Consider the following 27,856-nt stretch of genomic DNA (forward strand, 5'->3'; position numbering starts at 1 on the left):
TCCACGGCTTCCCTGGGCAACCTGGTCCAGAGTCTCACCACACTCATCACAAGACTTTTTTTTCCTTATGTCCAATCCAAACCTGCCCTCTTTTGCTTTAAAACTGTCGTCCCTTGCCCTGCCACTACAGGCCCTGGTAAAAAGTCTCCATCTCTTACGAGTCCCCTTTATATATTGAAAGGCCACGGTAAGGTCCTTCCAGAGCCTCCTCCAGGCTGAACAACTCCAACTCCTCCAGCCTGTCAAGATATCAAATAGTACCAGATGCAGTATGGACCCCTGAAGGACACTGCTCGTTACTGGCTTCCACCTGGATGTTGAGCCATTGACTGCAGAAGTGGGGAACCTCTGGAGAGGGTGGTGGGCCCATGGAAGGGCCCTTTTACTTACAGATCCAGGCATGGAGAAGCAAAGAAGATGTAAAGAAAAGGGAGTGCTTGGGTAGCACCTTTCCTTCCCCAGGCTTGACACCAGCCACCACCCCCCTTTCCCCCTCGTGGTCTCTGCTCCCTGTGGTCTAACCACCCTCAGTCCTTCCCCTCCCTTTGGTGAAGCAGCAGGGGGCACATGGGGCAGGAGCCTCCGGTCTCCTCCTGCCACTCCTTGCTTCTCACTCATCTCACCAGCCCTGGCACGGGCTTGTCCATAACCCCTTTGGGGCAGTACCTGTCTAGGTAACGCTAAATCACATTTTCTGTCCCCAAGGGAGGACATGGGCTGTCCCCTTGCCTGTGCTGCCTTGGGCTGATGTGTCCGAGCCTGGGAGCTACAGAGACACGGATGCTCTGGCTCCAGCAGCGTTGGTCCCTCCATGTCCCCAGCAGGAAGGGCAGCTCTGCCTCCTGCCCATGCCACCTGTGTCCCCACTGGCTGTGCAACTGCTCCTGCCTGGGGACATGCATTTCTTATACAGCAAGGCATTTTGCAGGCAGGAGAAGGCAGCGATTGCCTGGTCCTCCTCCCAGCCTGATCCTCAGCCCTGCCTGTTTGGCAGGGACCCAAGAATAGTGATTCAACATGCAAAATGACGTAGGCTTTAACTCTTTCAAGACTGTTTTCTCTGTCCCAGAGCATGGTAGAGGGGTGCTGGCTGGAGGGGCAGCCGACAGCAGGGTCACCAGGACCAGCCTGGCACCAGGGACCGCCTGGCAGGCAGGCAGGCAGGCAGGCCTGCCCCAGGGTGCATGTGTTACCCAGGGGCGTGACAGCTGTTTCCGCTGTCATCACTGGCCACTGCCTGCTCTTGCCTAGGGCAAAAGTTTCGCCTCCAGGCGGGCTGCCTGACCTGCCCAAAGGCTTCTGGAGGCTCCTCAGCGGGAGCGGTGGTGCCTGGTGCGGGGCTCACGGGCCCTGGGCAGCGGGAGCAGGTAGGACATGGCTACTCCCCACTCTTCTGCCCCCTTTGCTGCTCCCAGCACCCCTTGCTTGGCTGGGACCAGGGGGGGCATAGGAGGAGATAAGGGGCTGCCCGACCCCCCTGTGCCCAAATCAAAGCACCTTTCACTGACCTTGGGAGGGATTGGGAGTGGAGCATTGCATGTTTCGGGGGGCATTGCATGCTTTTCTCTTCTGCATGCTTCTGGGGGCACAAGGCTGGGGGAGTCTTACTGCTGCGTGTTAAGGGTCCCTGGTGAGGGGATGTGGGAGCAAGCAGGGCTGTCCGGGCTCCCCCCACCCCTCCAGTGGACCCTCGATCTCTTCCAGCCCTTCTCACCTGAGTTTGCTGCTCAAGCAGCCGTGCCCCTCCACGCTCCCTCTCAGCTCCACGTCAGCAGGCTGTGTCTCCCCTTTGGGCTCCCCCAGGGGCTGGAGGGTGCCAAGGAGCTCTGCCCCCCACCCCAAGCAGAGGGACAAGTCTGAGACATTTCGGTGGCAGAGTCCCATCCCCTCCTCTGGCCTGGCCATGGGCTGGAGGCATAGGGAAAGGAAGGCACAGCCCAGACACACCGTCCCGGAAGGACAGCTTGGCATCTCTCACTTCCTGCTCTGCTCTCCCCAAGGATTCTTCTAGGGGATTAAGGCTGAGCTGTCCCCCCGGGGGACGGCTCAGCCATGGCCTCCAAGCGCCATGGCCCCCCTCCAGATGGCAGTGGCAAGAAAGCGAAGGGGGGAGAGGAGGATGATGCCTGGAGCTCCACCTTGGCAGCCCTGAAAACTGCCCCCAAGGAGAAGCCTCCTGCCACCATCGATGGGCTGTGCCCCCTGAGCACGGCACCAGGCGCCCAGGTGAGAGCAAGGCTGGGGTACCCAGCGAGGCCAGGATGGGGGAACGTGGGCAGGGGTATGGGGGGAGGCCCAGGGCAGTCCCCGCGCTGCTGACACAGGGGCAGCCCCAATTTTCCTTGTAGACCCCCCTGCAGCCCCACTGGGACAAGCCTGCATCCCCCCCATCCCCAGATGCTGCCCAGGTGCCAGCCCAGGCTGTGCTGCTCATTGTAGGTCTATGAGGACTATGACTGCACCCTGAACCAGACCAACATCAGTGCCAACAACAACAAGTTCTACATCATCCAGCTCCTTGAGCACGATGGTGCCTACAGCGTCTGGAGCCGCTGGGGTCGAGTGGTGAGTCCACGCCAGCACCACTTGTGTGCCCCCACACAGCTGTCCCCACCCTGTCTTGGGACCCCCAAGGGTTGGGGATGAACCTGGTGGTCCCCATCTCTTGTTCCCAGTCCCAAAGCGAGCAACCATGTGACCCTGCTATAGCCCCTTGTTGGGGGGACTTCAAGGACTTGCCCCACACAATGGGGTCACCCTGGCCAGGGGACATGGCACCTGTCACTGCAGTGACAGTGAATGTGACACCCCAGCAAGGAGTCCTGGGGTGTCTCCTCGAGCTGGAGGGACCCCCAGACCTGGCGCTAGTGGCTTGGTGTCACAGTCCTCCTGCTCCCAGGCTGCTCCCCCCGACATGGGGCTGGTGGAGGAGGGATGTAGGGGGGATCCTGACCACTGCTGTCCACTACCAGGGGGAGGTCGGCCAGTCAAAGCTCATGCCCTCTGCCTCCCTGGAGGCCGCCAAGAAGGACTTTGAGAAGAAGTTTCGGGAGAAGACCAAGAACAGCTGGGCAGCGAGGGATAACTTTGTTGCCCAGCCGGGGAAGTACACGCTCATCGAGGTGCAGCCAGGGGCCGGGCAGGAGGTGGAGGTTGCTGTCAGGGTGAGTGTGCCAGGCAGCTGGGGTGTCACCACAGTGGGGTGGTCCTCACATTCCACCCATGGCCCACTGAACACCAGGACATCCAAGCAGGTCAGCAGGATGGAGTGGGTTTTGGGAGAGGTCTGCTCACAAGCTGAAACAGCCCGTGGGCAGAGATTTGGGGCTAATGAGTTGAGATGGAGTGGGAGGGCATCCCAAGCAAGAACCACGGGCAGGCATCTGGGTGACATCAGCCATGGAAAGCGGAGGGAGAACCTGCCTGTCACTCTGCTGCCTGGGGGTCAGGCTCTCCCCACCGAGATGGGCAGCCCTGCTGCCATGCCCCTATAATCACCTGCGGGCTCACAGGCAGCACGGTGATGTTGGGGGTCTGCAGGTGGATGGCGTGGACGGGGACAAGGTCTGCAAGCAGCGGGTGCTGCCCTGCACCTTGGACAAAGCCACACAGGACCTGGTGTCCCTCATCTTCAGCAGTGACATGTTCCAGGATGCCATGCAGACCATGAATATCGGTAGGAGGTGATGGGCGGCATGGGGTGGGTCTGGGAGCTGTGGATGGGGTGTGCAGGTGGGGAGGTGAATGGGGCAGAGGTGCCAGTGGGTTTTCGAGCATCCCCACTGACAACCCGGCACCTGGTGGGACTGTGGACCCCCATGTCGGGTGTCCGCTTGTGCCCGTGGTGATACTGGAGGTTCTTAGAAGTAGCTGTGGGGTAAGTGGGGCAGATGGGTTCACCTGTGCCCTCCCCTGTCCCCTTGGCCAGATGTGAAGAAGATGCCACTGGGGAAGTTGAGCAAGCAGCAGATTGCAAGGGGCTTTGAGGCACTGGAGGAACTGGAGGCAGCGCTGCAGGAGCAGTCCCCCAAGGCTGCCCACCTGGAGGACCTCTCCTCCCGCTTCTACACCATCATCCCCCATAACTTTGGGCGGGCACGGCCACCCCCCATCAACTCGCCTGACCTGCTGCGTGCCAAGAAGGACATGCTGTTGGTGAGATGCCAGGGCACCGGGCGGGTGGCATCCCTCCCCAAGGAGGGCTCCTGTCTGGCGGGAAGCTGGACTTGCCCTGGTCCCCCAGCATGGTGCCCAGAACTGGCGGTGAGGATGTCCCTGGTCTGTGCCTGCCAGGTGCTGGCTGACATCGAGGTGGCACAGAGCCTGCAGGCGCAGAAGGTGAAGGAGGAGGAGGAGAAGGAAGTTGCCCATCCGCTGGATCAGGATTATGCCCTGCTCTGCTGCCAGCTCTCCCTGCTGGACCCAGCTTCCCGGGAATACCAGGTGCCACTTGTGCCACAGTGCCCATGATGGGGAGCAATTGTGCCAGGCCTGTGGACTCCCCAAAGGCCCCCACTGTCCCAGGGGGACTGTGGGCATTGCTGTGATGGCTGCCTGTGGTGACACCGCTTTCCTGCCTCCTTCCCTGGCAGCTGATCCAAAACTACGTGGCACAGACTGGGCACAAACTCCGCATCCTCAACATCTGGCAGGTGGCCAGAGACGGCGAGGTGAGAAGAAGGAGATGATTATCCCCGTCCCACAGTGGGGAAGCCCCAGTTGCACCCCAGGACTGCATTATGGCCCAGCTGGCCAGTGGCAAACAGGGGTTGGGCTGGGGGGTGTTAGGTGGCAGTCCCCCACCCCCGGGCACCCACGTCTCCCTCCATGGACAGCCCGTAGCTCTGGGTCTCTCCAGGATGAGCGCTTCAAAGCCCACGACCTCCTGGAGCACCGGCGCCTGCTTTGGCACGGCACTAACGTGGCGGTGATCGCGGCCATCCTGAAGAGTGGGCTGCGCATCATGCCCCACTCGGGCGGGCGCGTGGGCAAGGGCATCTACTTCGCCTCTGAGAACAGCAAGTCAGCCTGCTATGGTGAGGGTCCTGGGATGGGCGGCACTGCTCAGGATGCCCGCAGGGTTGGTACAAGCCCAGCTGCCTTTGCATACCCTCTGCCAGGCAGTTGCGGCCATGCCAAGCCCCTTCCCTGCCATGGCAGCTGGTCCCTGCATGCCAGGGTGGCCTGAGCACAACCAGAAGGGAATTCCAGGGCTATACCATCATCCCCATTCCCTTCTCCCGTGGTAGTGGGCTGCACGTCCAAGAAGGTTGGCATCATGTTCCTGACGGAGGTGGCCCTGGGCAAGTCCTACCGCATCACCTGCGATGACCCCACGCTGTGTCAGCCGCCTGCTGGCTATGACAGTGTCCTGGCCTGTGGCCGGACAGAGCCAGGTGAGCCTGGGGCAGGAGGGGCTGTGGGGTCTGTGGGGCTGGGGTGGGCACAGGGCTGGGCGGAGAGAGGCCAAATCTCAGGCTTGACATGGTGGTGGGGCGTGTCGTCCAGACCCTGCACAGGATGCGGAGATGCTGCTGGACGGCAAGAAGGTGCTGGTGTGCCAGGGCAAGCCCATCCCCATGCCCGCCTACAAGGACTCCTCCTTCAGCCAGAGCGAGTACCTCATCTACCAGGAAAGCCAGTGCCGGATCCGCTACCTTGTCCAGCTCCACTTCTGAGGGTGCCCGGGCACCCCGTGGCCCCATCCCAGCACCAGTTGGTGATGCCTACCAGCCCCGAGCACAGTGGTTTGGACTCTGCGGCCACCTGACCTGGAGCTTGGCAAGGGACAGGCTGGTGTGGGGACAGAGCTTGCTTTGACCGTGAATAAAAACCCTGTGCCTTGTATTGAGCGGTGCTGGCACTTTGCTGCCTGGCTGTAGGGTAGGGCAGGGTGGTGGTGGGTCCCTGCAGGGATGACGGCGGGTGGCTCTGGAAGGGCTGCAGCCTGTTGTGGCTGTCTGGTACTGGCAGCTTTCAGGTGAAAGCTGGTGGCTTTGCGAGCCGGGTGCCCTCGTCACCATAGCATGGCACATGGCTCGTGCCCATCACCGTGGCATCAGAGCTACAGAGGACAAGCAAGATGTGCTGCCCTGTTTGGGCATGGAGGAGCTCATCCATGCATCCAGAGGGGGAGTGCCTGCCTCTGGTGCCACGCTCGGTGCCATGCCTGCTGCCCTGCCCCAGCCTGGCACCCATGCCGAGCCCCTCTCTGCGCTCACATGTGCCCCCCAAGCATGTGTCCGGGTCCTGGGGTGCCAGGGAAAGGCAACTCCTGGCTGTGTTACCCCTATGCCCCATGGACGCTCCAGAGCGTCCATGCGCCGGCAGGGAGGACACGCCGCAGACGTGCCTGTGAGTCTGTCCCCCGAGCCCCTGGGACCTCAGGGCCGAGCTGTCCTTGCGGAAGGACCAGGCCTGGTGCAGTGGGTGGCTGTGCTGGGGGGTGGTGGGGACAGGGCTTGGGGACCCTAGTCCCCCCTTCCCGAGCCCCTGCTGGCTGCTAGGACCCAGCAGCTGTCCCCGTGGGACCGCCACGAGTGCAGCGCAGGCAGCGCCCGGGAGTGACAGCTGGTGCCATCCGCAGCTGGCAGGCTGCAGGCAAACAGGATGACGAGTGGGTGACGGGGCGCGGGGAAGGGGGAGCGTGGCCTTGCACAGGGGCCGGCAGCCCCTGTTCTGCTGCAGGAACGACACCGGCGAGAAGGATCCACGGCAAGGAGGGGAGCATCACCCACGTCCCCAGGACCAAAGGTGCACTGGGTTTCCCCCACTCACCCCGGGGTCCCCCGCGGCTAGAGCAAGGAGCAGGGATGGGGCAGGTGGGTTCGTGCTGTCCCTCAGGGTGTGCTGGTGCGGTTGGGGCAGAGGGATGGGGTGTCAGCCTGGCATGGGTGCCCGCAGGTCCCGGCAGTGCCATCCCTGGCCAGGCTGGGGACAGCCTGGATGCCAGCTCTGGAGTAGGCAGGGTACTGTGACCTCGCTGGGCACCTCTCCCTGCTCCAGCATGTCAGAGGGGTTCAGGTCATCTCTGGGTTTCTCTGTGGCTCTTCTTTATTTTGGTTCTCCTTCACACCCCACTCCCCTCCCTAACAGGCAAGTAGAAGACAGAGACCATGATTATGGTGAGGTTTCCCTCTAAGGGACGCAGAAGAGCACTTGCTGCCCAGGCACCGGAGCTGCTGGCTTAGCCCTCAGCAGGGGATGGCGAGCCGAACGGGGCTGAACACCACGGACAGCCCAGAGCCGCTCTCCGTCCCCGAGCAGTCCATCGCCCAGGAGGTGGTGGGCCTCCTCTGCATGGTCCTGCTCACCCTCACAGCCCTGGTGGCCAACACCGTGGTGATGGTCGTCATTCTCAAAACCCCCCTTCTCAGGAAGTTCATCTTCGTCTGCCACCTCTGCGTGGTCGACCTCCTCTCTGCCATTTTCCTCATGCCCCTGGGGATCATCTCCAGCTCCTCCTGCTTCAATAGGGTAATCTACAGCATTGCTGAGTGCCAGGCCTTGATATTCCTGAATGTCTGCTTCATCAGTGCTTCCATCCTCACTATCTCCATCATCAGTGTGGAGCGGTACTACTACATCGTCCACCCCATGAGGTATGAGGTCAAGATGACCATCAGGCTGGCGGTGGCTGGAGTGGTCTTCATTTGGGTCAAGTCTGTTCTCATCACTGTCTTGGCACTTGTGGGCTGGCCTCAAGGCAACGGGGCCACCAGCGCCAGCCGCTGCACAGTCTACTGGAGCCCTGGGGCCCACAAGAAGGTTTTTGTGATCATCTTCAGCATCGTCTGCTTTGTTCTGCCCACCATCATCATCTTTGCTGTCTACTGCAGTGTCTATCGCGTGGCCCGGATGGCATCCCTGCAGCACGTACCCGTGCCAGCACAGGCAGTTGTGCCGAGACACCGATCCGACTCCATCGCCAGCCAAGTGACCATCATCACCACCAGGAACCTGCCGCTGCCCAGGCTGATGCCAGAGCGCCTTTTGGGAAGCAACAAGGCCATCCTCACCTTGGTCCTCATTGTGGGACAGTTCTTGTGCTGCTGGCTGCCCTTCTTCGCTTTCCACCTGCACTCCTCTATTACCGCTGGAACAGTGGGCGGCGGGCATGGGGAGATGGTGGTCACCTGGATTGCCTACTCCTCTTTTGCCATCAATCCCTTCTTCTATGGGCTGCTGAACCGCCAGATCCGTGAGGAGCTGGCCCGACTCCGGCGCAGCTGTCTCAACCGGCCACTGGGCCAGGAGCTCTGTCTTTCTGTCTCAGAGGCTTCTGTCCAGGAAAACTTCTTACAGTTCCTCCAGAGAGCGACTTGCACGCTGGAGACCCACACCAGCTGCATCAGCCCCAGCCCCAGGAACAGGCTGGACCAGACCAAGATGGGCTTCCCCATCCCGGGTCAAGTTCCTGAAGAGAGCAGTTGAGAAGCAGGAGGCCCTGTCCCACCATGATGGGTAGGAGGGTGGGCGGGGGACCTGCCAGGGACCCATCGGACCCAGCCTCTTGGATTTGAAGGGATCCTTGTTCAGGTTTTGCCTCTTCTCTGAGCTTATGGTGGAAGATTGTTTATCCACCCAGGAGAAGGCAGCAGATCTGGGGAAGCCTCATCTCCCTTCTGCAAGCTGGGATTGTCTCTGGCTACACCAGCAGAGCCCAGTTCCACGGATGGGCTCTCCTCAGGACACAGGATGCCAAGGGGCTCCTACATGGGGGCAGAGGAGGGGGCACTTCCATCTCCATCACCCCACTGGGACCACTCGTGGCCAGTGGGCAAGAGCAGATGTCCCTTGCACCCTACCCAGGAGCAATGCCCCAGCTAACACCACTAACACCAGTAACACCAGGGTCTCAGGCACCCTGTTGAGCCTGGACGGCTGATGTGGAGCCCTCCATCTTTGGCTGTTTAACCCAAAACTAACGTCTGGGTGGAGGAGCTCCTGTCATGCGTGGTACTTATTGGGGGACAGCACCTGCAGGGCTGGCTCTGGCCGTGTCTGTGTTTCTCCTGCTGGCATGACAGTAAGCAATGCCCATGGCCATGCCCGGCCGTGCCCTCTGTCCCCCCCCAGCTGGCAGGGGCTGCCCCTCCATGGGGGACGCTGGCTGACTGGGGGTCCGTGCTGGGCTGTTTATGGACACAGCTGCCCAGCTGAAGCCCAGCCAGTGGTGCCACGTGCCAGCCAAACTGGGCTGCTGGCCAGGGGTGCGCTGGGGTGGACGCAGTGGCACAGGAGGCGGGGGGGGGGGGGTGGGCCATGCAGGGTGCCCCTGCGCAGCAGCAGCCAGAGGGGACTGGGAGCTGCTGTCCCCCTTTGGTCTCATTGCTTCTGCAGGGTGTGGGGACCTTCCCATGGGGTCCCCAGTGCAAGAAAGGGAACTGGACCCTGTTGGGGGATGCTGGAGGGGTAGATCACCCTCAGCCCACCCACAAAGGTGCCAGGGATGGTGCTGGCACAGCGGGTTGGAGATGCCCCTGCCCCAGTAATAAATGGGGGTGCTGCGGGAGAACTGCCCCACGGCCTCTCAAACTGCCCCATGGCAAGGAGGGAGCTCTGGGAAGAGCCCCAGAGAGACTGGGGCTGAGGGCCAGCACCCCCCTGGCCACAGGGATGTCCCTCCAGCCACCACCCTGTGTCCCCAGGAGCTGAGGCTGCTGCTTGTGTGTGGGGGTGTCTCCACCCAGGGTGGGGGATATTGTTATTTTTTTCTTGTAAATTTTATCTTTTTATTAAACCATTGATAAGTTACAAAGGAGGAAAAAATATAGACTTATATATACAGCATTTCCAAGCCAGCAGGGACTGGCTCTTGGATGGGGTTGCTGGGAGGCGATTGCCCCGGGGTGGTCCGGGGAGGGCCCCCCACCAGAGCCAGGGGAAGGAGGACCCCAGAGAGGCCAGCAGCCCCTCATCCAGCGGGACCTGGCTTTTGGGTGCCAGCCAGAGGGTGGGTGGGAGCGGGATGGCAGGGTGGGCAGGGCGAGGGGCAGGAGGCGGGGGTCCCACCCCAGCACAGGGCACTGGGAGAAGGGACCCTGGGCCGGCAGGGACACCCCCCTCCCCCAGTACCAGGGCATGTGGTCCTTGTGCAGGAAAATTGGGGAGGGGGGCACAGCGCTGCCCGGATGGGCAGCAGGCAGCGGAGCAGCCATTTCCTCCAGCAGGCATTGCTGCCAGGAAGACCCTTCCCTTCCCTGGGGTGGGGGGCAAGGGGGTTCACCCCCAGCATGGGGCACCTGGCAGGGGCTGGGGGGCAGGATGGGCGGCGGGGAGGTGTCCCTGGCACTGGGTGACACCCCAGAGCCCCTCGCCCACCCGCCAGCAGGGTTCAGTAGGGTGAGAACTTCTGCCGGTCGGCTTTCTTGGTGCCGTTGGCCGCCGAGATCTTGGTCGTGTAGGTGGCGGTGCCACCGTTGGGACCCGCCACAGAGGACGGGGACAGCGCCAGGAAGGACACCGGCTTCAGGCCGATGAAGTTGGAGAGAGAGATGGTGTAGGGGGTGCCCAGCAGGGCCGGGGGGGCCGGAGCGACGGCAGGCAGCGCTGCACCGGAGCCAGGGGTGAGGGGCTGGGAGAAACCCACGCCGAGGTCCACGGAGCCAGGGCCCGGCGGCGCCTGGGAGGTAGATTTGGCTGTCTCTAAGCTGGGGAAGCGAGCAAGAAGGATGGGGTGGTGAGGACCACGTGACAGAGTGGGTTCCCCGCCCCAACCTGCCTGTCTCAGGGTGCAGGGACTGCATGCCCCATCCCTTCTGGCACAGCTTTCCATGGCACATCCTGGGCATCCCACCAGGGAGGGCTAAAAAGCCAGGGCTCAAACCCTGTGGGGTCTCGGGTCCTGCACACACCATCTCAGGACCTCAGAGCACCACCCAGCTCATTGTTTCTGAGGATGCTGGGGTGGGGGTGTCCCTTAAAAGCTGTGCTGGTCTGCTGGTGAGGTGCCACCCCTCGCTAGCAGCCAGTGTATCTCCCCCCCAGGCTGGCACCTACCAGGCTGTGATGAGGTACTGAGCCAGGGTGATGCTGACGGGGGACCCTGTGATGGTCACGTGCCGCTCGCTGGAGCCCTCAGTCTGGTTCCCGATCTTGATGTGGGCGCCCGACATTTGCCGGATCTCGCTGATCTTGCTGCCGTGCCGGCCAATGATGCAGCCGATGAGCTGGAGGGGCAGGGACCAGGGTGAGCTGGGAGCAGCCGGAGGAGCCACACCGAGCAGGGAGCTCCCAGGGACTCACCCAGCCACCCTCTACACCTGGGAGGATTGGGGAAACTGAGGCAGGCACCGGGAGGGAAGGGTGCTGCTTTCCTTGCTTTCTGGTCTCACTCATGCCCCCCCCTGGTTGGCATCGCTGGGCTGCCACATCCAAAGGTTCTTCCTTGGCACTGGCCAAGCTCTTTCCCCCTCCTGTGCCTCAGTTTTCCCTTTCTTCCAGCTGCTTCTGCCCCAGCAGCCCCTCCTGCTCCTGAGCTTGAGTGGCCGAGGCAGAGCCTCCCCTGTGCAGGGAGATGGATGCTGGCCCCTGCAAAGCAGCTGCGAGGGGACACACATGGGTAGGGGCAAGCTGTGGTCCCCTTCACCATCCCCAGGACCCACACGTACGTCATTGGGCACCAGGAACTCCTGGGAGCTGCTCTGGGAGCTGGCGTCCAGACCTGGAGGGAGAGACAGGGATATTAGCAGTGGGGGGACAGGTGTTCAGCAGCTCTGTGCTCCCACCCCAGCCCCATGCTGGGACAGTCAGTGACCCTGGAGACAAACCTGAAGGATCCCTGGGGAGAGGCAGGGAAGACGGGACATAGGCATCAGTTGTAATTTGGTGCTGGTGCTCCCCCACTGCAGGGCTGGGGGGCTCTGGTGGGTGCAGGGACCCCAGGAAATCAAGGACAGGCTTGTTCTGGGGGGCAGGTAGCCATGCCAGGGGGGCTGGCACCAAAGAGGGTGCAGGGGACGGGAATTGCCTCATCAGGGCCAGATGGCTGGGTGGGTCAGGAGGGGTACCCCCCACACTCAGCCCTGGGGGTCACGGGAGATGCTCACCTGGCACCATGGAGGGTGCGTGGCCCAGGGAGGCGAAAGGGAGTGTGTGCCCTGACAGCTGCTGCAGCTTCGTCACCTGCCCGGGCAGCGGGAGGAGGAGGAAGGAAGGAGGCGTTAGGGCTGATGGCAGAGGGTGCCCTGTCCGCTCCCAGGGCCAGACACCCAGCGCCTCCCAGGACAGGCATCCCCGGCAGCGCCCATCCCGGTGGGCACAGACCCAGTGCCCATGGGAGCAGGGGTGGGCTGCCATGGGGCCACTCACCTCCGCAGGAGAGACCCCGCTGTACTGGCCCTGCATGGAGAAGCCCTAGGGGGAGGAAGGAAGGGGCATCAGTGGGGTGCCAGGTGGGGAGGTGGGGACCCCTGCCTCAGGCCACCCCCCGGGGCAGGGAGGCCACCCTGAGCCCACTGGAGTCACCCCTCGCTGGCAGAGGCTGGGCCCCCGGACACCCCGTGCCCCCGGGGGGGCTGTGGCCCCTTACCTGGTTGGCAGAGAGTAGGATGGTGCCCAGGGAGAGGCCAGGGTGGTAGGGGATGGTGGCCCCCTTCGGAGGTGACTGGAGAGGGAGGGAAGGAGGTGGAGGGGATGAGAGATGAGGTTGAATGCCCCCGCAGCTCCCTGGACCCCCTTTGCCCCCGCCTCCCAACAAGTTGGGCATGGCACCCAGCACCACTGAGGCAGGGTGCTCTTATGGGCTTCAGCATGGGGGCACCCCAGTGCCTGGGTGCAGGTGGGCACAGGGAGCCCTGGGGAGGGAGGGCAGGCAGTGCGTGTCCCCCCGGGCTGGGCGCGGCGCTCGGCAGGTACCTCCAGGATGACAGCGCAGATCTGCCGCACGCACTGGATGATGGTGTCTGGCACCCCCGAGACAGTGACGGCCCGTTCAGTGGAGTTGGGCAGCAGGTCGCCGGCCACCTGCACCTGTGCCCCCGTGCTCTGGGGAGGGCAAAGGGAGATGCTGGGGTCCCTCAGCCACTCCCTGCCAGGACTCAGCACCTCACACCTCCCCTGTTCCCTCCTTGGCCCCTGGGGACCTTTGCAGGACCCACAGGGTGATGCTCAACTCCTGCATCACCTGCATCACCTCCCAGAGCTCCTGCAGGACCGTGGCAGCCCCCATGCCGAGGGGTCTGTGTCTTGTGGGGAAAAAGGAGAGCCTGCACCCAAGGCACCCTCAGCCTTACCTCCCGGATCTCCCGGATCTTAGCTCCTGCCTTGCCAATGAGCGAGCCGCACTGGCTGGCCGGGATGACGAGGCGCAGTGTCACCGGCGCTCTGCCTGCTGCTGCCCCATCGCTCCCTGCTCCCAGGTCCTGCGAGGGAAGGGGGGATGCAGTGTCGGACCCCCAGGAGCCCAGAGGCATGGGGGCACCCGGCAGGGGTGTAAGGGGGCTGCCTACCTCCTCCAGCTTGAAGGCGATCATGGAGACGGCGCGGAAGACGGCGTCAGTGGAGCCGGTGATGGTGGTGATGCGCTCAGGGCAGGATCCCTCCGAGATGGTGATGCGCGCGCTGCTCTGGGGACAGTGTCGCACCCCGTCAGGGATGTCACAGGCCCTGTGCTCTGTGTCCCCCCCCAGGGAAGGACTCACCAGGGGGGGCTCGATACCTTGGGACCTGGGCTTTCCCCCTCCCACCTGCCCCAGGCAGCCTTCCCCGGGGTGCAGCCGTGTCTCCCCTGGCTCCACCTGGGAGTGGGGGAGGCCAGGGCTGGGCACGTGGGAGCCACCAGGTGCAGGCAGGACAGGCAGCGGGACCTGGCAGCCCCCCAGCATGCCCTTACCTGCTCTCGTATCCTCTTAACAGTCTCTCCTTTCTGCAGGGAGAGGAACAGGGTGGGTGGTCAGGTCCAGGGGAGCCTGGGGCTGTCGGTGCCCTGGACCCCAAATCTTACCTTGCCGATGATGCTGCCGATCTCCTGCAAAGGCAGAGAGAAGGGTGATGCCGTCAGCAGGCATCTCCCTGCCTGTCACATCCCTCCTCTGCCCACGGCCTGGCCAACCGGTAACAGGCAGGCCCTGCCCCGTGGCCACTGGGTCACTGGGAGGCTTGCTGGTGACACGGGGGCATGGGAACAGGCCCCTCTCTGGCTTAGGATGGGGGAAGAAATCCTTCTGGGACTGCTGCTCCCAGGGGGATTGGGAGCAGGGGAGGAAACCAGGGCACGATGAGGAGCTGGTGCTCCAGCAAGGCCCCCCAGCCCGGCATGCAGTGCCAAGACCCCCGCCGTTACCTTGCCGTGCATGAGCATGCGGAGGGTCAGGGTGATGCTGAGCTCCGTCTCCTCGGGGCTGCCGCCCATGCCGCTGGCTCCGTCTGGCGATGCCATGGCGGGAGGGTGAGCTGAGCCTGCGGGACACGGTAGTCTCCAGAAAGGGGGGAAGCCCCAACTAACCCCCCCTGAGTCTGCAGCCTGAAAAGCACCTATGGCTGGGAAGTGGGGAAACCGAGGCAGGGGCAGCACTGTGCCCTCCTCCAGTGGGAGAGACTTGTACGGCCCCGTGGTACCCCACTGGCATCCTGCACACCCTCTGGGAGCTCCCCAAAAAGGATCTGCCACCATGTGTCTGCCTGAGCCTGCAGGCAGCTGCCTTCAACCTGGCCCGCACACGGCCCTGGGCTGGAGCCAGCACCACACCTCCATGAAGCCAGGAGCCGGATGGATATTGGGGGAAGGGGAAAAGTGTGGGGAGCGGGGCTGTGGGATGGGGTTCACTTCACAGATGCTTCCTGGGGAGGTGGCATGCAGAGCGGGGTGAGCAGAGGTGGCCTGAGTGGTCTCGCAGGCTGTGCGAGCCTTCCTCTTCTTCCTCCTCCCCTCTCCCTGCCCCAGGGAAGCCCAGGGGAAGCCCCAGGGGAAACTGAGGCAACCTTCCTGACGGGGAGATGGGGACCACCAGCCCGACGCAAACCATGGCGTGATGCCCAATGCACGATGCCGCCGCACGCTGTCCCCCGCCCCGAGCACCCTAGGGACCCCCCCGGACCCTGTGCCTGGGGGACGGGGGTGGCCGGAGCCCCGCAGTGCCAGCACAGGGCTGGGAGGAGGACAATCGCCGTGTGTCCGGGCACGGGTGGGTGGCTGCGGCACCGCTGGCTCCCGGCAAGCTGGGCGATGCCAAGCGGCTTTGAAACAAAGCACCCGTGTTGGGGCTGGGGCCCGTGCCTGCAGGCATGGCGGGGGGGGGGGGGTGGGGGGCGGTTATTTTAGGTGCTGGCAGGACTCGCCATCGCTATGGCACATCTCCTGCATCAGGGTAACGGTGGGGGGGTGTGGGGGGGGCAGGTTGGTCGCCTCTGCATCCCCTAAGTGCTATGGCTTGCACCCCCGGGGTGGGCTGGATGCCCCATCTTCACCTCTCGTTACCAGCGGCTGGAGAAAGGGGGAAAGGCTGGGGAAAAGGGAATATTTCTGTTCCCGATGGAGGGGAGCCTGAAGTTGGGGGTGGGGGGGTGTACCCCCCTGTAAACCCCCTCCCCACAGCATACGGAGCCGTGCGTGGTGCCGGCAGGGACAGGCAGCCTGCCTGGGTCCCCCATCCCCCCGGGGATGACCAGCAGCAGGGACCTGCCGGGGACAAAAGATCCTGCCGGGGAGAGGAGGACAAGGCTGGCGGTGGGGCAGGGGGGGAAGCGGCAGGGCCACGGGTGTCCCCCCAGTGCCACAGGCGATGTGGGGGGTCCATGGGCAGGGGGGTGCTCTCCCCCCGGTGACCCAGGCTGGCAGGGACGCCAAGGGCCCCGGTGATGGGCACAGGCCACCTGCCCCGGCCCCGTGCCACCGGCTGGCGTCAGGACAGCCACGAAGCTGGGCACCGCCCGCCCTTCGGGGCACCTTCGGGTGGCAAAGGGAGGTGACAGCGGGGGACAGGAGGAAGCCCCCACCCCGTCCCAGGGGGATCCTCTTTCCGCTCACCCTCCCAGCCGCCCCAAGCCCCCTGGCCCCCGCGGGAGCGGGGCCTACTGGGTACCTTTCCGTGCGCCTCGTCCCTCCGCCGCCGGCCACCCTGCTCAGTGCCACATTGTCCCCGGCGGCGCCCAGTGACACCCGGGGCAGGAACAATGAGCCGCTTGACAGGCCAGGGCCAGGCTGGCAGCCCCGGCCCCCACCCCGGTCCACGCCGGGGCCCCCCTCGCTCTTCCCCTCTCCCACATCCCTCCCTCCGGGATCCTATTACAGCGGATAAGAGACACTAAAAGGAACAATGCACCCTGGGTAAGGCCATCTGCCACCGCTGGGGACATTCCTGGCCCCCCCCCCGCCCCCCCCCCTTGGCTCACACATCGCCCCTCTTTGTGACTGCGGTTTTTTTTTTCCTGGAAGCCGATCAGCTGGCAGGGCTCGAGGGCTCAAGGACACGGGAGCGGGCAGGGACAGGGCAGCTGGCACCCCAGGGCCCGCCGGCACCCAGGGGTGCTGCTAGGGGGGAGCGAGCACCTGGAGGGCTAGAGGGGCAGGAGGCACCCCTGTATGGGGGGGCTGGGGCTGCAAACGGGGACCCGAACTGGCTGGGTGGTAAAGGATGCTCCAGACAGGGCTCCTGCCTTACTGCCAGGGCAAGGACCAGCTCCTGTGCTCCCCACACGGGCACCCTGCACCCACAGACAAGTGCCCCCCCCGTTACCTCCCACACTAAATCCTCCTGGGCCCTGGCGTAAGCAGCTAAAGCCCAGGCAGGCTTGGGGAAGGGGGGGCACTGGGGGGGCACCCCACTGCCGGCTCCATCTGTGCCCCTGAGTGCCCAGTGCAGCAGCACCAAAGGGTGGGGGGAAGGCAGGTGGTGGGCAGGGGGTTTGTCCCCCCGTCTGTCCGGCCAGACGTCTGTCAGGCCTCCCCACCCGCCCCCCCATCTGTTCATGGCAGCCACTCATTCGGTAAATCCCCCCCCGCCTCCCCAGGGTGCTGGGCTGCTGCCGCTGCAGGCAGGAGCCTGCTGGGGCTGGCGGTTCCCTTTTAAGCCCCTGTGGATTACCCTGGGCTTGGGTGTGTGCCAGGAGGGGTGGGAGGAGGAAGAGGAGGATGAAGAGAAGGTCTGAACACAGCCCCAGGGCAACGCTCCCCAAATATCTCAGCCCTCGGCAGCTGTACCTCCCCTGCCGTCACCCCCCAAACACACGGGATGGTGGCCACGGAGGTGGGGATCGGGGAAGGAGCCGGGAAGGGTGGAAAGGAGCAGGAGGAAGGTGGAGGAAGGCGGTGGCAGAGCTTGGGGTTTTATTTGGTCCCAGGGGAGGTGGCGGTGCCGGCGTGGGCCTGGCACAGTGCGGCAGGGCTGGGTGTGGACCAGACGAGCAGCTGGGCTGGCGCAAGGGTGTGTGCACAGGTGGAGGGGTGGGTGGGCTGGCCACGTCCCCCTGCCCCGTGGGCCCCTCCACACGGTCCGTCCGGCTCACTCCAGCTGCTGCAGGAAGGCCAGGAGCCCGCGGTGCCACTCGTTGGGCTTGTCCAGGTAGCAGGCGTGTCCGGCGTCCTGCAGCACCAGCACCCGGTGCTCGGGGAGGTGCCGCAGGTTGTTCAGGCTGACCTGCCCCAGCTCCATGTCCTTGTCCCCATACACGATCAGGGTGGGGGTCTGCAGAGGGGGAATGCACCCTGAGCCTGCCAATGGCACCCAGGCACCCTGGCCAGGGACACCCTGGACCAGGGTACAGAGGAGAGACACTTGCCCTTCTCCCCCGCCCACCATGACAAGGGGAAAACAAGGCTTAGACTCCTGGGTCTCCTAACATCCCCGCTTTCCCTCCTGCTACCTCACGGTCACATTCCCCTCTTCCAGTGGCAATGGGGTTTCTGGCCTGGCCTGTCTTCCCCTTGCCCAACCTCGGTGCCAGGGTCCCCTCCTCACCGTCCCCTCCCAGTTCCCCCACCCCCCTCGATCTCCCTCCAGGCCGTACTTTGATCTGGGCGTACTGCTCCGCTGTGAATTTCTCGGTGCAGATGGGCGCCACAGGCACATACGCCTTGAGCAGGTGGTTGTGCTGGAAGAGGAAGGGCAGGGAGTACATGCCGCTGAGTGACGGGCTGATCACCACGGCCGGACCCAGGCACAGAGCCTCCGAAACCGCTTTCAGGAAAGCCCCCGGCGCTGGCTGGCCCACGGGCGCTGGGGCCACGGCATCCTTCGAGCGCCCCAGCCCTGAGCCGTGGGAGACAGAAGTTGCCCTGTCACACTCTGTGCTGCCTCACGGCCGGGAGACGCCGGCGCAGCAGGATGCCGGTTGCCACCCCGGCACCATGAACCAGAGCAGCTGTATGGGCTCCCCCCGGCCCCCACCTCGCTCCGGGGCTGTGCTCACCACCACGCCTTACCCGGCAGGTCAATAGCCACAGCTCGGTAGCCGTTTTCGGCCAGTGTGGCAAGCGTCTGCAGCTGAAGCCAGGTGTCGGAGGAGAAGCGAATGCCGTGCAGCAGCAGCACCGTCAGCTTGGGCGCCTGCCCGGCGGGCTCGGCTTGGCGGTAGAAGAGGGTTTGGCCTTCCACCGTGATGGTGCTCTCAGCGAGCTGCGGGGTGGCCATGCCTGGGGGTCAGGAGAGCCGTCAGGGGGGGTTGCGAGGTGGAAACGGGCCCGGTGCGTGCGGCGGCCCTGTGCGGCCCAGCGGAAAGGCCGGCCCGGGGGGATGTCAGCGTCCCGGCATCGAGGCCCGGCGGTGGCGGGAAGGCGGGCGGGCTGAGGCGCTGGCACCGGGAAGGGGGGGGTTACACTGGCATCACCCTCCTTTGGGGGGTCACCGGCGGGGGACCGGCCCCGGGGTGGGTGCGCGGGGCCGCTCGCTCCTGCCAGGCGGGCTCACGGGCCCGCCCCTGCCTCAGTTTCCCCGCCCGGCGCTGGGCCCTTACCTGCTCCTCCGCCCCCCGCGCCGGCCGCCGCTCGGCTCCCGCTCCCCGCCGCACCACGGGGCTGGGGGTGCCGCGCCCCGGGTCCAAAGGCCGGCGGGGCGGGGGGGGGGGGAGCGGCGGCACCGCCTCACGGAGCGCTGGGCCCGGGGCCGCCCCGCGAACCGCCGCCGCCCCGCCGAGCCGAGCGCTGCCGAGCGCAGCCGAGCCGAGCCGAGTCTTGCCGAGTCGAGCCGAGCCGAGCCGAGCCCTACCCGAGCCCCGCCGAGCCCTCGCCGAACCGAGCCGAGCGCCGCCGAGCCCCGCCAAGCCGGGGCTCCTCTCCCGGCACCGGCCCTTCTCTCCCGAGACCTCGGCCCCGGCCCGGCGGGGCCCTGCCGGGGCTCGGCGCGGCGGGCAGGCCCCCGGCTGACAGCCCTGCAGCGCTGCGGCCTCCCGCCAGGCGGAGCCCGGGGCCGCGGCCGGGAGGGTCGCATGTCCCGGCCGGAGCCGAGGGGCGGCGGGGCCGGCGGCCGCAGCCAGCGGGAGCTCGGGAGGCCGGGGCCGAGCGGGGCTGGCGGCGCCGGGCGCGGGGGGCGCAGGCCGGGCCGGAGCTGAAGCGAGCACCGTGGTCTGGGGCCTACCCGCCTCCGCCCCGCAGCAGTGGGGTTTGGGGCTTCCAGCCCCTCGCTGCCATTTTCCTTCTCCAGGGGGAGCGGAGATGCCGCTGGCTCGCAGCCGCCTGGGGCTCCTGCTCCTCGGGGCTCTCCTCACCTTCCTCCTCTACCTCCTGCTCCCGGCCGCCCTGCACGAGCCGTGCTCGGCGGGCACTCGGCCTGACGAGGGGCAGCGGGGCCGGCGGGCGGCCAACACCACGACGCGAACGGGGATGGCCGCGGGAGAGCCCCCCGTCTTCTACAGGGAGGTTTCCGCAGGGCCCCAGGCCAGCGGCGCTGCCGGCCCCGGGAGGTGGGTCAGCCTGCCAGCTACCGTGGCGGCAGAAGGTGGGGGATGACGGGCCCTGGGGATTGCTCTCCACTGGCCCTCGTGGCCGTTGGACATGTGCGGGCATGGCATCTTCCCTGAACCCCTTCCCGCCTGTCTTCCCCACTGCAGGCCCGATGTCCTGTTCCTGCATGGCCAGGCGTTCACCTCCAGGACGTGGGAGGCCTTGGGCACGCTGGCGCTGCTCGCCAGAGAAGGCTACCGTGCGGTCGCGATAGATCTGCCTGGTAGGACCATGGCACTGCGCTTAAGTTGATCCCTCTGGGCATCTCCACTCCCTCACCTGAGCCACTGTGGGGCTCTCAAACTCTTTAGGGAGGGCTCTGGACTTCCTGAGGCAGCTAGCGGTGGTTCCTGGGGCAATGTGCTGGGGATTTGGCTTTGGCCCAGGGCATCGACCTCCATGGCCACCCTTTGTCTGGGGCTGGCTCAGTCTGGCTGGCACGTGGCTGTTGCTGTACAACCATCAGGGCGTGATCAGGTGCCCATTTTTTGCCAAGCCCGCTGAGCCCTGGGGAGGAGACCATTGCAGGCTGCACAATTTCCCCTGCCCCGTGCCCACCCTGTTCCCTCTGCCCCATGCCAGGCTACGGGGATTCGCCCTCGGCAGAGATGGTGGCCACGGCACAGGGCCGGGTGGCTTTCCTGGACCATGTGCTCCAGGAGCTGGGCATGCGGAGGCCCGTTCTCGTCAGCCCCTCCATGAGCGGCCGCTTTGCCCTGCCCTTCCTCCTGGTGCAGGGTGACCAGCTGGCTGGCTTCGTGCCCATTGCACCCGTGGGCACCAAGGACTACGCTGCTGAGCGGTACCGGCAAGTTCAGGTGAGGTGGGTTGTTGGGCTCCTGGGGGGTCCCTGGGTGCTGGCGAGCCTCATGGGCCAGCTGGCTGAAGGGTGGCATGGAGGGTGGCCCTGTTTTGGGGTGAGTGAGGGGCACCTGTGCCCCACTGAGCTCACAGCGGGGCTGACACCTGCCTTCCCTTGGCTTTGCAGCCCGCTGTGGTGATGGATGGAGGTGGGCACAGCCCAGGGGAAGTGTGGTGGCCATTTCCCCCTTTGACAACCGCTCTGGTTTTCTTTCTTCTCTTACCAAGACACCCACGCTGATCCTGTACGGTGACCGTGACACAAGCCTGGGTCCCCAGGCCCTGCAGAGCCTCCGGCACCTTCCCAGGCACCATGTGGCCGTGGTGCCTGACGCTGGCCACGCCTGCTACCTGGACAAGCCGGAGGACTTCCACCAGGCCCTGCTGGGCTTCTTAAACCAGCTGAAGTGAGCACTGCCTCGTCCCCTGCTGAGCGGAGGACAGGGGGCCGGGGCATCCCGAGGGACTGGGAGGCAAAGGTGGCTGGCATGAGGGGTGCTGTTCTCTTTTGGGGTGTCCCCAGGGTGGCGGGGGGGACACTGAGGGTGTCCCTTGCTGACAGGACAGGGTGTCGTCTGTCACAAGGCCAATAAACCGATGCTGCTCTGGATTCTGCGTGTGTCCCCAAGCGCCGCGGGGCTCCCCGGCTCCAGCCCCATCTCTCTGCCTCTCGTGTGGGGCAGGAGGGTGCCCGGCCCACCCCCTGCCTGCCTCCTGCCCCCATTCCCTTTGCCTCCCCCTCCCTTCAGCACGCCCTGTGCCCCCCGCTCCGCCCCTGCCCGCCCCTGTCCGCTGCCGGCTGCGGGGCGGAGCGGAGCGGGGCGGAGCGGGGCCTGGCGGGGCCGGGCAGGCGCCGGCGGCAACAACGTGGAGGTAGGGCCGGAGCGGGCGGGGGGACGGGGAGCGGGGTCGGGCCAGCAGCGCCCGGCAGCCCGCGGGGGGCTGCCCTGGTGCCTTCGTCCCCCTACAAGCCCGCTCCCGTCGCCACGGTACCCTGCGCCCCCCCGTACCCCTTGCACCCCTCCTCTACCCCCCTGCACCCCCAACTACGGTACTCTGCACCCCCCTGCGCCCCTCTGCACCTCTAACCACGGTACCCTGTACCCCCCGTACCCCCTCACACCCCTAATCATGGTATTTTGCACACCCCTGTACTCCCAACTATGGTATCCAGCACCCCTCTGCCCTCCTGCCCGTGCTACCCCTGCACCCCAATAACGCAACCGCTGCACCCCATGCAGCAGCCCCCTGCACCCCTAACCACGGTACCCTGCACCCCCATGCACTTCTAGCCATGATATATTGCACCCCCACCCCCTAACCACAGTACCCCTGCACCCCTACCCACGGTACCCTGCACTCTGCACAGCTCTAACCACAGTGTCCCTGCACCCCAACGGCAGTACCCCTGCACCCCCGCAGTGGTACCCCTGTACCCGCCCTGTGCCCCTTTGCACCCCAACCACAGTCCCCCTGCACCCCCCTGCACCCCTAACCACAGTCCCCCTGCACCCCTCTCATAGCCTCTCTGCACCCCCTACTCCCATACATCCCAGTGTTCCCCTTCACCCTTCCTGCTGCACCCCCATGTGCCCCGAAGCACCCCACATCCTCCTGCTCCTCCAGCTGCCCAGCACCCCTCAAACACCCCAAAAACAGGCTACTGCCTGTCACCCTCCTGTAGTCCCCCCAGCCCCTCTGTCCTCTGTAAGCACTCAATCACCCTTCACCACCTCCATTTCCCTGCACCCCAGTGCCTTTCCTTGCACCTCTCCTGCACCCCCTAAGCAGGCAGTGTCCCGCTTTCCTTGGCTGCACCCCCTTACACCAGCATCCTGCCTTCCCTGCCTGCACCCCCGCAGCATCCCCCTGGACCTCTAACCCCTGTCTAACCCCAACTACCATGTGCCCCTGCCCTACACACCCTTCTTCCTCCCCATAACTCCCTTCCCCACTTTCTTGCCCCCCTTTCCTCCCTGCTAGCCCCCTACACCCCAGCTAGCCCTTCCCTGGAGCTCACCCCTCGCCCTGTGCCCAGGTGTCACAGCTTGCCCTGGCACTGTGTTTGGGGCAGGAATGTGCGCTCTGGGGGGAGAATGAAAGGATGGCGTGGGGGGCACACCCCATCCTGCCCCCATATCCAAGTGGTGGCAGTGTCCCAGGAGGACTCACACGGGGGAGACCTTTGCCCCATCCCTCTTCGGTTTCTGTGACGACCAAGCTTGCTGGCGGACTTTGGAGGGGCCGGTGGGTGATTAACCATCTTGCTGCTCTTCCCCCAGAGCTTTGCAGCCCTGGTCCCTGACATGTCACCCGGGAAGCCTGGGAAGAGCACGGGGGCCTCGGAGGACCCCTCAGTTACACTTTTCCGGGAATACCTGAGGATTGACACCGTCCACCCCAAACCTGACTATGGTGAGGATGGGGGGACGGGACGGGGAGCTGTGCGGGGATCCAGCAACGTGGCTTTGCAGCTCTGGTCTTTGGACCTGGGTGCCGGAGTTCTCGGCCGGGGCTGTTTTGATCGTGGTGTTAAGGAACGAACACCTTTGTGCCTTCTCTCTGCTGGTGCCTTTGGTTGGGGCAGGGACATCCCGAGTGCACCCTGAGCTGCCATTTACTTCCTCCAGCCCCGTGCCCCAGGGCCGCCCCTTTCCATGCTGCCCTGGCTCTTAATCCTGTGTAGATCTCCTTCCATTAACATTTCTGTCCTCCCACTAAAGTACATTGAGATTTTTTTATTGTTGAGGACCTCCCAAAACTCCTGTGGAGGACAGTCCCTGCTGAACTTACCCCCTTCAATTTTTATTTTTTCATGTTCCCCTATTCCTCACCCCAAAGGGATGGTGACAAGCCACTCCTGTCCCCAGTGCTAGCCACCTCTTGTGCCCAGGACCTCCATCACCTGCCCTCTCTGGTCACCTCTTCCCTTGGCCTGGGAACCCCAGAGAGCCTTGGGGTCGCCAGGGGGTTGCAGGGAAAGGGGAGGGAGATCCTGGCATAACTCCAGGCGTCCCCGCTCCTCCCCAGATGCAGCCATCCGGTTTCTGGAGCGTGTCGGCACCGACCTGGGCTTGGCCTGCCAGAAAGTGGAGGTGAGTGAGGCGAGGAGCAGCCCCCAGTCTGTCTGTCCATCCATACATCCGTGCCCGGGTCCTTAGTGACCGGGATGTTCCCCTGCCGCCACCCTGGAGCTGGGCAGGAGTGAATCCCCTCTGCCTGTAATCCTCTGCTGACATGAGCCCTTCCTTAAGCTCGTATTCCGGCTGGTCCCTGCTGACCTTTGCAGCCGCCTGTGCTATGATTAGCTGGGGATCTGGCAGGGTCATGCTGGCTGAGGACGTCCCTCCTGCTGGGCACTGCTGTCCCAGGGGACTCCTGGGCACTGGGGGAGGGCGCTGGGTTCCTCTCCCCTCCTCCATCTGTATCTGGGGAGGTACAGGCATGCCTGCTGCTGCTGCCTGTCCTCTCCCAGCGGAGAAAGGAGTGACCTGCCGGGTGGCATCATGAAACTTTTCCCAGGCTGATGCTTTTCGGCTCCAGCCCGCCGGTCCCAGCCTCTCTGCCCCCAGCCAGGACCCTGGTGACATCCTGCCCTCACCCCACAGGTGTGCCAGGGCCGTGTGGTGCTGATCCTGACCTGGCAGGGCACGAACCCCCGCCTGCGCTCCGTCCTCCTCAACTCCCACACCGACGTTGTGCCTGTCTTTGAGGTGCCGGGACAGGGTGAAGGGTGGGATGGGCACAGTGGGGAGCTCTGGGGGTGGCTGGCGAATGGGAGCTGGTGCCTGCTGTGCCCCTCTGCCATCACGGCCGTGGTTCCCCGCAGGAGCACTGGACCTACCCACCCTTCGAGGCTGTTAAGGACTCACAAGGCAACATCTACGCCCGGGGTGCCCAGGACATGAAGTGTGTCTCCATCCAGTGAGTGGAGGCCTCTGCACCCACCAGCTGGGCACGGTGGTGGGGGTGGCTCTGAGTGATGCAGGACAGGATGCCACCATCCCCATCCCCAGGGTCCCTGGGGCTAAGGGTGCCACTGCTTGACCCTCCCTGGGTGGCTCAGGGCACACCAGCCTCTCTCCTCCATGATACCCAGGCACCACCTTCTCCCTTCAGGTATCTCGAGGCCATCCGGAGGCTGAAGGCAGAGGGAAAGTGTTTTGCCCGCACCATCCACCTCACCTTTGTGCCTGGTGAGTCCCCAGTGTGTTCCTTCTTGGGGGGACAGGAGGGGCTGACAGCTGGGTGATGCTCTGGAGGTTCCTGTGGCGTGGCATCCAGGCACCCCCCTACCAGGCTCCCCTAGCTCAAGGCTGGAGGGGTTTCCATGTCTGAGGACATCGTGTGTGCCAGTGGCACCCAGGCTGGCGTGGAAGGAGGACCAGGGGGCGGTGGGCCAGGGACGCCCCGTTCCTTCCTCCACACCAGGCTCTCCCCTGCAGATGAGGAGGTGGGTGGACACAAGGGCATGGAGATGTTCGTGCAGCGCCCTGAGTTCAGAGCTCTCAACGTGGGCTTTGCCCTGGATGAGGGTAAGTGGTGGTAGGGCTGGCACAGGGACATGTCTCCTCTTGGCACGCACCCCTCTGCCTGTTGGCATCACCCCCCGGGCACCGGCACCCAGCACGGCTTCCAGGAACCCTCTCGGGGGCTCCTTCCCCTTGGCAATGTCCCTCACGGTGCCAGCCTGGAGGGGAAATGCTGCCAGGGCAGAGCAGAGGGGGGCACATCATGGCAGCCCCGTGCCCCACTGACCCCCAGTCTGTGCCCACCACAGGCCTGGCCAGCCCGTCTGACACCTTCAGCGTCTTCTATGGCGAGAAGAGCCCGTGGTGTGAGTAACTGCATGCCCACCGCGCCGTCCGTGGCTCTGCCGGGCACTGGGGCACCGATGCCACCCCAGGCTTTCTGCTCAATGCTCCCCTCTCCCCCCACTGCTGCAGGGATAAAGGTGAAGTGCGCGGGTAGCCCCGGGCATGGGTCCCGCTTCATCAGCAACACAGCGGCCGAGAAGATGGTAAGAGAGGGGATACACCCTGCGCACCACCCCTGGTCTGCCCTGGGGCTGCCAGGCACCTGCCTGCGGGGCTGGTCCTCACCCACTGCCCTTCCCTCCTCAGCACAAAGTCATCACCTCCTTCCTGGCCTTCAGGGAGAGCGAGAAGCAGAGGTAGGAGACAGGCAGCGTGATGGCTGTGGCTTCATTTCGTTCATGGAGGGGGTCCTTGGGATCCCAAGCCAGGCTCTGATCTGGCGCTGCTGCCCCGTGCCTCAGTTTCCCCATTTGGGCGTGTGGCAGGGTGGGGGGGAGTGCTTCCCCTCCTCCCTGGGTGGTGGAGGGTGACTCTCCCTTGCGTCCCCCGAGGCTCAAGTCCGACTCAAGCCTGACCCTAGGGGACGTCACCTCCCTCAACCTGACCATGCTGGAGGGGGGCGTCTCCTTCAACGTGGTGCCCTCTGAGATGGCGGCCAGCTTCGACATCCGCATCCCACCCACTGTGGACCTGAAGGTGGGTGCCACGCTGGCCCCACCTGGGAGGGGAGCGGCTTGGGGTGTGCCCTGCTCACACCTCTCCTCTGGTCTCTGCCGCAGGCCTTTGAGGAGCAGGTGGCTGCCTGGTGCCGTGGTGCCGGGGACGGCGTCACCTACGAATTTCACCAGGTGAAGGGTCTCGGCCACCCAGGCGCATCGTGCTCGTCCCTCCCCTGCTGTGTGCCCACCCCCTCACCCCTCACCTGCCCTCTTCCTCCCACAGAAATGCATGGACCAACACGTCACCTCCACCGAGGAGTCGGACCCGTGGTGGAAAGCCTTCAGCGGGGTCTGCAGGGACATGTGAGTGGTGTCCCCAGGAAGGGCAGGACCTTGGCAGGGACATCCTCTGGTGGGAGCCAGGGGATCCCTGGGAGTCACTGGGGTCATGGCAGGGGTTGGGAGGAGATGCTCCAATGCCATGCCAGGGCATTTCCCCATGCCCCACTGAAAGGAATGGGATTGAGTGTCCTGCAGGGCTGAGGGACCTTCCTGGTGTGGTGTCTCTGCCCGCGGTGGCAGGGGGACAAGGGATCTGGCTGCCCCTGTGCCCATGCTGATGCGGAGTCTCACTTGTCAGGAAGCTGCAGCTCAAGCTCGAGATCTTCCCAGCTGCCACTGACAGCCGCTACATCCGAGCGGTGAGTGCGGTGCCAGCCCCCCCGTGGGTCCCCCACCTGGGCTGAGACCTGCAGCTCCAAGCAGGAGCCGTGCCTGGGCAGAGGGGGGCACCTGGTGCCCATCCCAGCCCCAGCCTCACCCCGTACGCACCCCCATCCCCAGGCAGGACACCCTGCTATCGGCTTCTCACCCATGAACTGCACCCCGGTGCTGCTCCACGACCACAACGAGTTCCTCAACGAGCAAGTCTTCCTGCGGGGCATCGACATCTACGCCCGCCTCCTGCCTGCCCTGGCATCAGTGCCCCCACTGCTGGCCGAGGGCTGAGCACCCCGGCGAGGAGCAGGACGGGGCGGGTGCCAAGCAGAGGGACGCACGGCATTAAAAAGGGGCCAGAGGGTGGGTGTAGCAAGTGCCTGCCAGCGTGCCAGGGACCCAGCTGCCATCATGCCACCTTGGCTGTGCTCAGGGTGATGGTGATGCCTGGGCCAAATGTCCTGGCTGTGCCCTCGAAATCTGGGTCCCAGCCACCCCCCAGGGGTAGTGTCGCCCTGCTGGAGTGCCAGCAGAGCTTCGTGCCTGGGTGCCTCCTGCCTTTCCTGGTGTCAGCGGTGCCTCCCCCCCTGTCCCTGTGCCACCTCTGGCTGCTCTGGCTGTGGGGCAAGGGGCTGGCTGGTGCCCCACTCTGCCTGCCCACGCCTCGTCCTGCCTCTCTGTCCGCTTGCCAGGGGAGCTGGGGCCAGTGCTCCCTCTCCTCCCTGTGCAAGTCAATAAATCTCCTTGTTTAAGCACGGCCCGGAGCCGGGGGCGGGGTCCGTCTGTCTGTCTGTGGCACTGCCTGAGGGGGCTGGAGGAGTCCAGGCACCGCGGATTTCCTCGGTGCAGTGGGGTCTGCTGGGGTGCTCCCCGCTCCCCTGGGTTTGTTGGGCTGGGGGACGGTGCTGCGGGCAGGATCCTGCCCG

General features: G+C 64.9%; 6 protein-coding genes across 10 annotated transcripts; 4 read left to right on the forward strand and 2 right to left on the reverse strand.

Annotated features, from left to right (window-relative positions):
* Positions 1 to 1,109: 1,109 nt before the first annotated feature.
* PARP3 (poly(ADP-ribose) polymerase family member 3) lies at positions 1,110 to 5,847 on the forward strand. Of its 2 annotated transcripts, XM_074835839.1 has the most exons (11): positions 1,110 to 1,367; positions 2,001 to 2,226; positions 2,440 to 2,565; positions 2,973 to 3,164; positions 3,541 to 3,676; positions 3,929 to 4,155; positions 4,294 to 4,443; positions 4,593 to 4,670; positions 4,859 to 5,036; positions 5,250 to 5,396; positions 5,509 to 5,847. In XM_074835839.1, exons 2-11 carry the CDS (start codon positions 2,053 to 2,055, stop codon positions 5,676 to 5,678), a joined length of 1,578 nt encoding a protein of 525 aa, XP_074691940.1. In that variant the 5' UTR covers positions 1,110 to 1,367; positions 2,001 to 2,052; the 3' UTR covers positions 5,679 to 5,847. The 2 variants fall into 2 exon arrangements, with proteins under 2 accessions (XP_074691940.1, XP_074691941.1); XM_074835840.1 differs by lacking the exon at positions 2,973 to 3,164.
* Positions 5,848 to 6,638: 791 nt separating this feature from the next.
* Positions 6,639 to 9,222, forward strand: LOC141928180 (putative G-protein coupled receptor). Its single transcript, XM_074835956.1, has 2 exons — positions 6,639 to 6,753; positions 7,096 to 9,222. The coding sequence occupies exon 2, from the start codon at positions 7,204 to 7,206 to the stop codon at positions 8,431 to 8,433; it is 1,230 nt and encodes a 409-aa protein (XP_074692057.1). The 5' UTR covers positions 6,639 to 6,753; positions 7,096 to 7,203; the 3' UTR covers positions 8,434 to 9,222.
* A 483-nt stretch (positions 9,223 to 9,705) lies between these two features.
* PCBP4 (poly(rC) binding protein 4) lies at positions 9,706 to 16,212 on the reverse strand. Of its 2 annotated transcripts, XM_074836322.1 has the most exons (13): positions 16,023 to 16,212; positions 14,285 to 14,400; positions 13,946 to 13,969; positions 13,835 to 13,867; positions 13,452 to 13,568; positions 13,236 to 13,364; positions 12,859 to 12,987; positions 12,533 to 12,607; positions 12,313 to 12,357; positions 12,051 to 12,126; positions 11,613 to 11,665; positions 11,002 to 11,171; positions 9,706 to 10,652 (listed from the first exon to the last, which is right to left on the reverse strand). In XM_074836322.1, exons 2-13 carry the CDS (start codon positions 14,378 to 14,380, stop codon positions 10,337 to 10,339), a joined length of 1,263 nt encoding a protein of 420 aa, XP_074692423.1. In that variant the 5' UTR covers positions 14,381 to 14,400; positions 16,023 to 16,212; the 3' UTR covers positions 9,706 to 10,336. The 2 variants fall into 2 exon arrangements, with proteins under 2 accessions (XP_074692423.1, XP_074692424.1); XM_074836323.1 differs by lacking the exon at positions 12,533 to 12,607.
* An 859-nt stretch (positions 16,213 to 17,071) lies between these two features.
* Positions 17,072 to 21,347, forward strand: LOC141928322 (protein ABHD14A-like). The gene is made up of 5 exons (XM_074836328.1): positions 17,072 to 17,186; positions 19,578 to 19,836; positions 19,984 to 20,099; positions 20,459 to 20,694; positions 20,966 to 21,347. The coding sequence occupies exons 1-5, from the start codon at positions 17,072 to 17,074 to the stop codon at positions 21,146 to 21,148; spliced, it is 909 nt and encodes a 302-aa protein (XP_074692429.1). The 3' UTR covers positions 21,149 to 21,347.
* Positions 17,137 to 19,031, reverse strand: LOC141928323 (putative protein-lysine deacylase ABHD14B). Of its 2 annotated transcripts, none has more exons than XM_074836329.1 (4): positions 18,892 to 19,031; positions 18,362 to 18,571; positions 17,947 to 18,030; positions 17,137 to 17,624 (listed from the first exon to the last, which is right to left on the reverse strand). In XM_074836329.1, exons 2-4 carry the CDS (start codon positions 18,567 to 18,569, stop codon positions 17,152 to 17,154), a joined length of 765 nt encoding a protein of 254 aa, XP_074692430.1. In that variant the 5' UTR covers positions 18,570 to 18,571; positions 18,892 to 19,031; the 3' UTR covers positions 17,137 to 17,151. The 2 variants fall into 2 exon arrangements, with proteins under 2 accessions (XP_074692430.1, XP_074692431.1); XM_074836330.1 differs by having other exon boundaries at positions 17,245 to 17,624; positions 17,947 to 18,188.
* Positions 21,054 to 27,694, forward strand: ACY1 (aminoacylase 1). 2 transcript variants are annotated; one of them, XM_074836327.1, is made up of 15 exons: positions 21,054 to 21,144; positions 23,020 to 23,152; positions 23,768 to 23,832; positions 24,346 to 24,450; positions 24,567 to 24,661; positions 24,857 to 24,933; positions 25,183 to 25,272; positions 25,518 to 25,574; positions 25,684 to 25,757; positions 25,861 to 25,910; positions 26,106 to 26,250; positions 26,334 to 26,402; positions 26,497 to 26,576; positions 26,854 to 26,914; positions 27,057 to 27,694. In XM_074836327.1, the coding sequence occupies exons 2-15, from the start codon at positions 23,044 to 23,046 to the stop codon at positions 27,219 to 27,221; spliced, it is 1,242 nt and encodes a 413-aa protein (XP_074692428.1). In that variant the 5' UTR covers positions 21,054 to 21,144; positions 23,020 to 23,043; the 3' UTR covers positions 27,222 to 27,694. The 2 variants fall into 2 exon arrangements, with proteins under 2 accessions (XP_074692428.1, XP_074692427.1); XM_074836326.1 differs by lacking the exon at positions 21,054 to 21,144 and adding an exon at positions 21,524 to 21,610.
* Positions 27,695 to 27,856: the final 162 nt, after the last annotated feature.

This window comes from Strix aluco, chromosome 11, assembly GCF_031877795.1.
Source record: "Strix aluco isolate bStrAlu1 chromosome 11, bStrAlu1.hap1, whole genome shotgun sequence".
In the NCBI taxonomy this organism is placed as follows: domain Eukaryota; kingdom Metazoa; phylum Chordata; class Aves; order Strigiformes; family Strigidae; genus Strix; species Strix aluco.

What these genes read in the sequence shown, in the direction of transcription:
- PARP3 (XM_074835839.1), top strand. Translation starts at nt 2,053, where the DNA reads ATGGCCTCCAAGCGCCATGGCCCCCCTCCAGATGGCAGTGGCAAGAAA. An exon ending in GCACGGCACCAGGCGCCCAG is followed by an intron (nt 2,227 to 2,439) that starts GTGAGAGCAAGG and finishes TGCTCATTGTAG; the next exon opens with GTCTATGAGGACTATGACTG. An exon ending in CATGCAGACCATGAATATCG is followed by an intron (nt 3,677 to 3,928) that starts GTAGGAGGTGAT and finishes CCCCTTGGCCAG; the next exon opens with ATGTGAAGAAGATGCCACTG.
- LOC141928180 (XM_074835956.1), top strand. Translation starts at nt 7,204, where the DNA reads ATGGCGAGCCGAACGGGGCTGAACACCACGGACAGCCCAGAGCCGCTC.
- PCBP4 (XM_074836322.1), bottom strand. Translation starts at nt 14,380, where the DNA reads ATGGCATCGCCAGACGGAGCCAGCGGCATGGGCGGCAGCCCCGAGGAG. An exon ending in TTAAGAGGATACGAGAGCAG is followed by an intron (nt 13,569 to 13,834) that starts GTAAGGGCATGC and finishes CACTGTCCCCAG; the next exon opens with AGCAGCGCGCGCATCACCAT. An exon ending in TCCTACTCTCTGCCAACCAG is followed by an intron (nt 12,358 to 12,532) that starts GTAAGGGGCCAC and finishes TCCTCCCCCTAG; the next exon opens with GGCTTCTCCATGCAGGGCCA.
- LOC141928322 (XM_074836328.1), top strand. Translation starts at nt 17,072, where the DNA reads ATGAAGAGAAGGTCTGAACACAGCCCCAGGGCAACGCTCCCCAAATAT. An exon ending in GGTCGCGATAGATCTGCCTG is followed by an intron (nt 20,100 to 20,458) that starts GTAGGACCATGG and finishes GCCCCATGCCAG; the next exon opens with GCTACGGGGATTCGCCCTCG. An exon ending in AGCGGTACCGGCAAGTTCAG is followed by an intron (nt 20,695 to 20,965) that starts GTGAGGTGGGTT and finishes TCTCTTACCAAG; the next exon opens with ACACCCACGCTGATCCTGTA.
- LOC141928323 (XM_074836329.1), bottom strand. Translation starts at nt 18,569, where the DNA reads ATGGCCACCCCGCAGCTCGCTGAGAGCACCATCACGGTGGAAGGCCAA. An exon ending in TGTGGCTATTGACCTGCCGG is followed by an intron (nt 18,031 to 18,361) that starts GTAAGGCGTGGT and finishes TTCCTCTTCCAG; the next exon opens with CACAACCACCTGCTCAAGGC. An exon ending in AGCAGTACGCCCAGATCAAA is followed by an intron (nt 17,625 to 17,946) that starts GTACGGCCTGGA and finishes CCCCCTCTGCAG; the next exon opens with ACCCCCACCCTGATCGTGTA.
- ACY1 (XM_074836327.1), top strand. Translation starts at nt 23,044, where the DNA reads ATGTCACCCGGGAAGCCTGGGAAGAGCACGGGGGCCTCGGAGGACCCC. An exon ending in ACGTTGTGCCTGTCTTTGAG is followed by an intron (nt 24,451 to 24,566) that starts GTGCCGGGACAG and finishes GGTTCCCCGCAG; the next exon opens with GAGCACTGGACCTACCCACC. An exon ending in AGCGGGGTCTGCAGGGACAT is followed by an intron (nt 26,577 to 26,853) that starts GTGAGTGGTGTC and finishes CTCACTTGTCAG; the next exon opens with GAAGCTGCAGCTCAAGCTCG.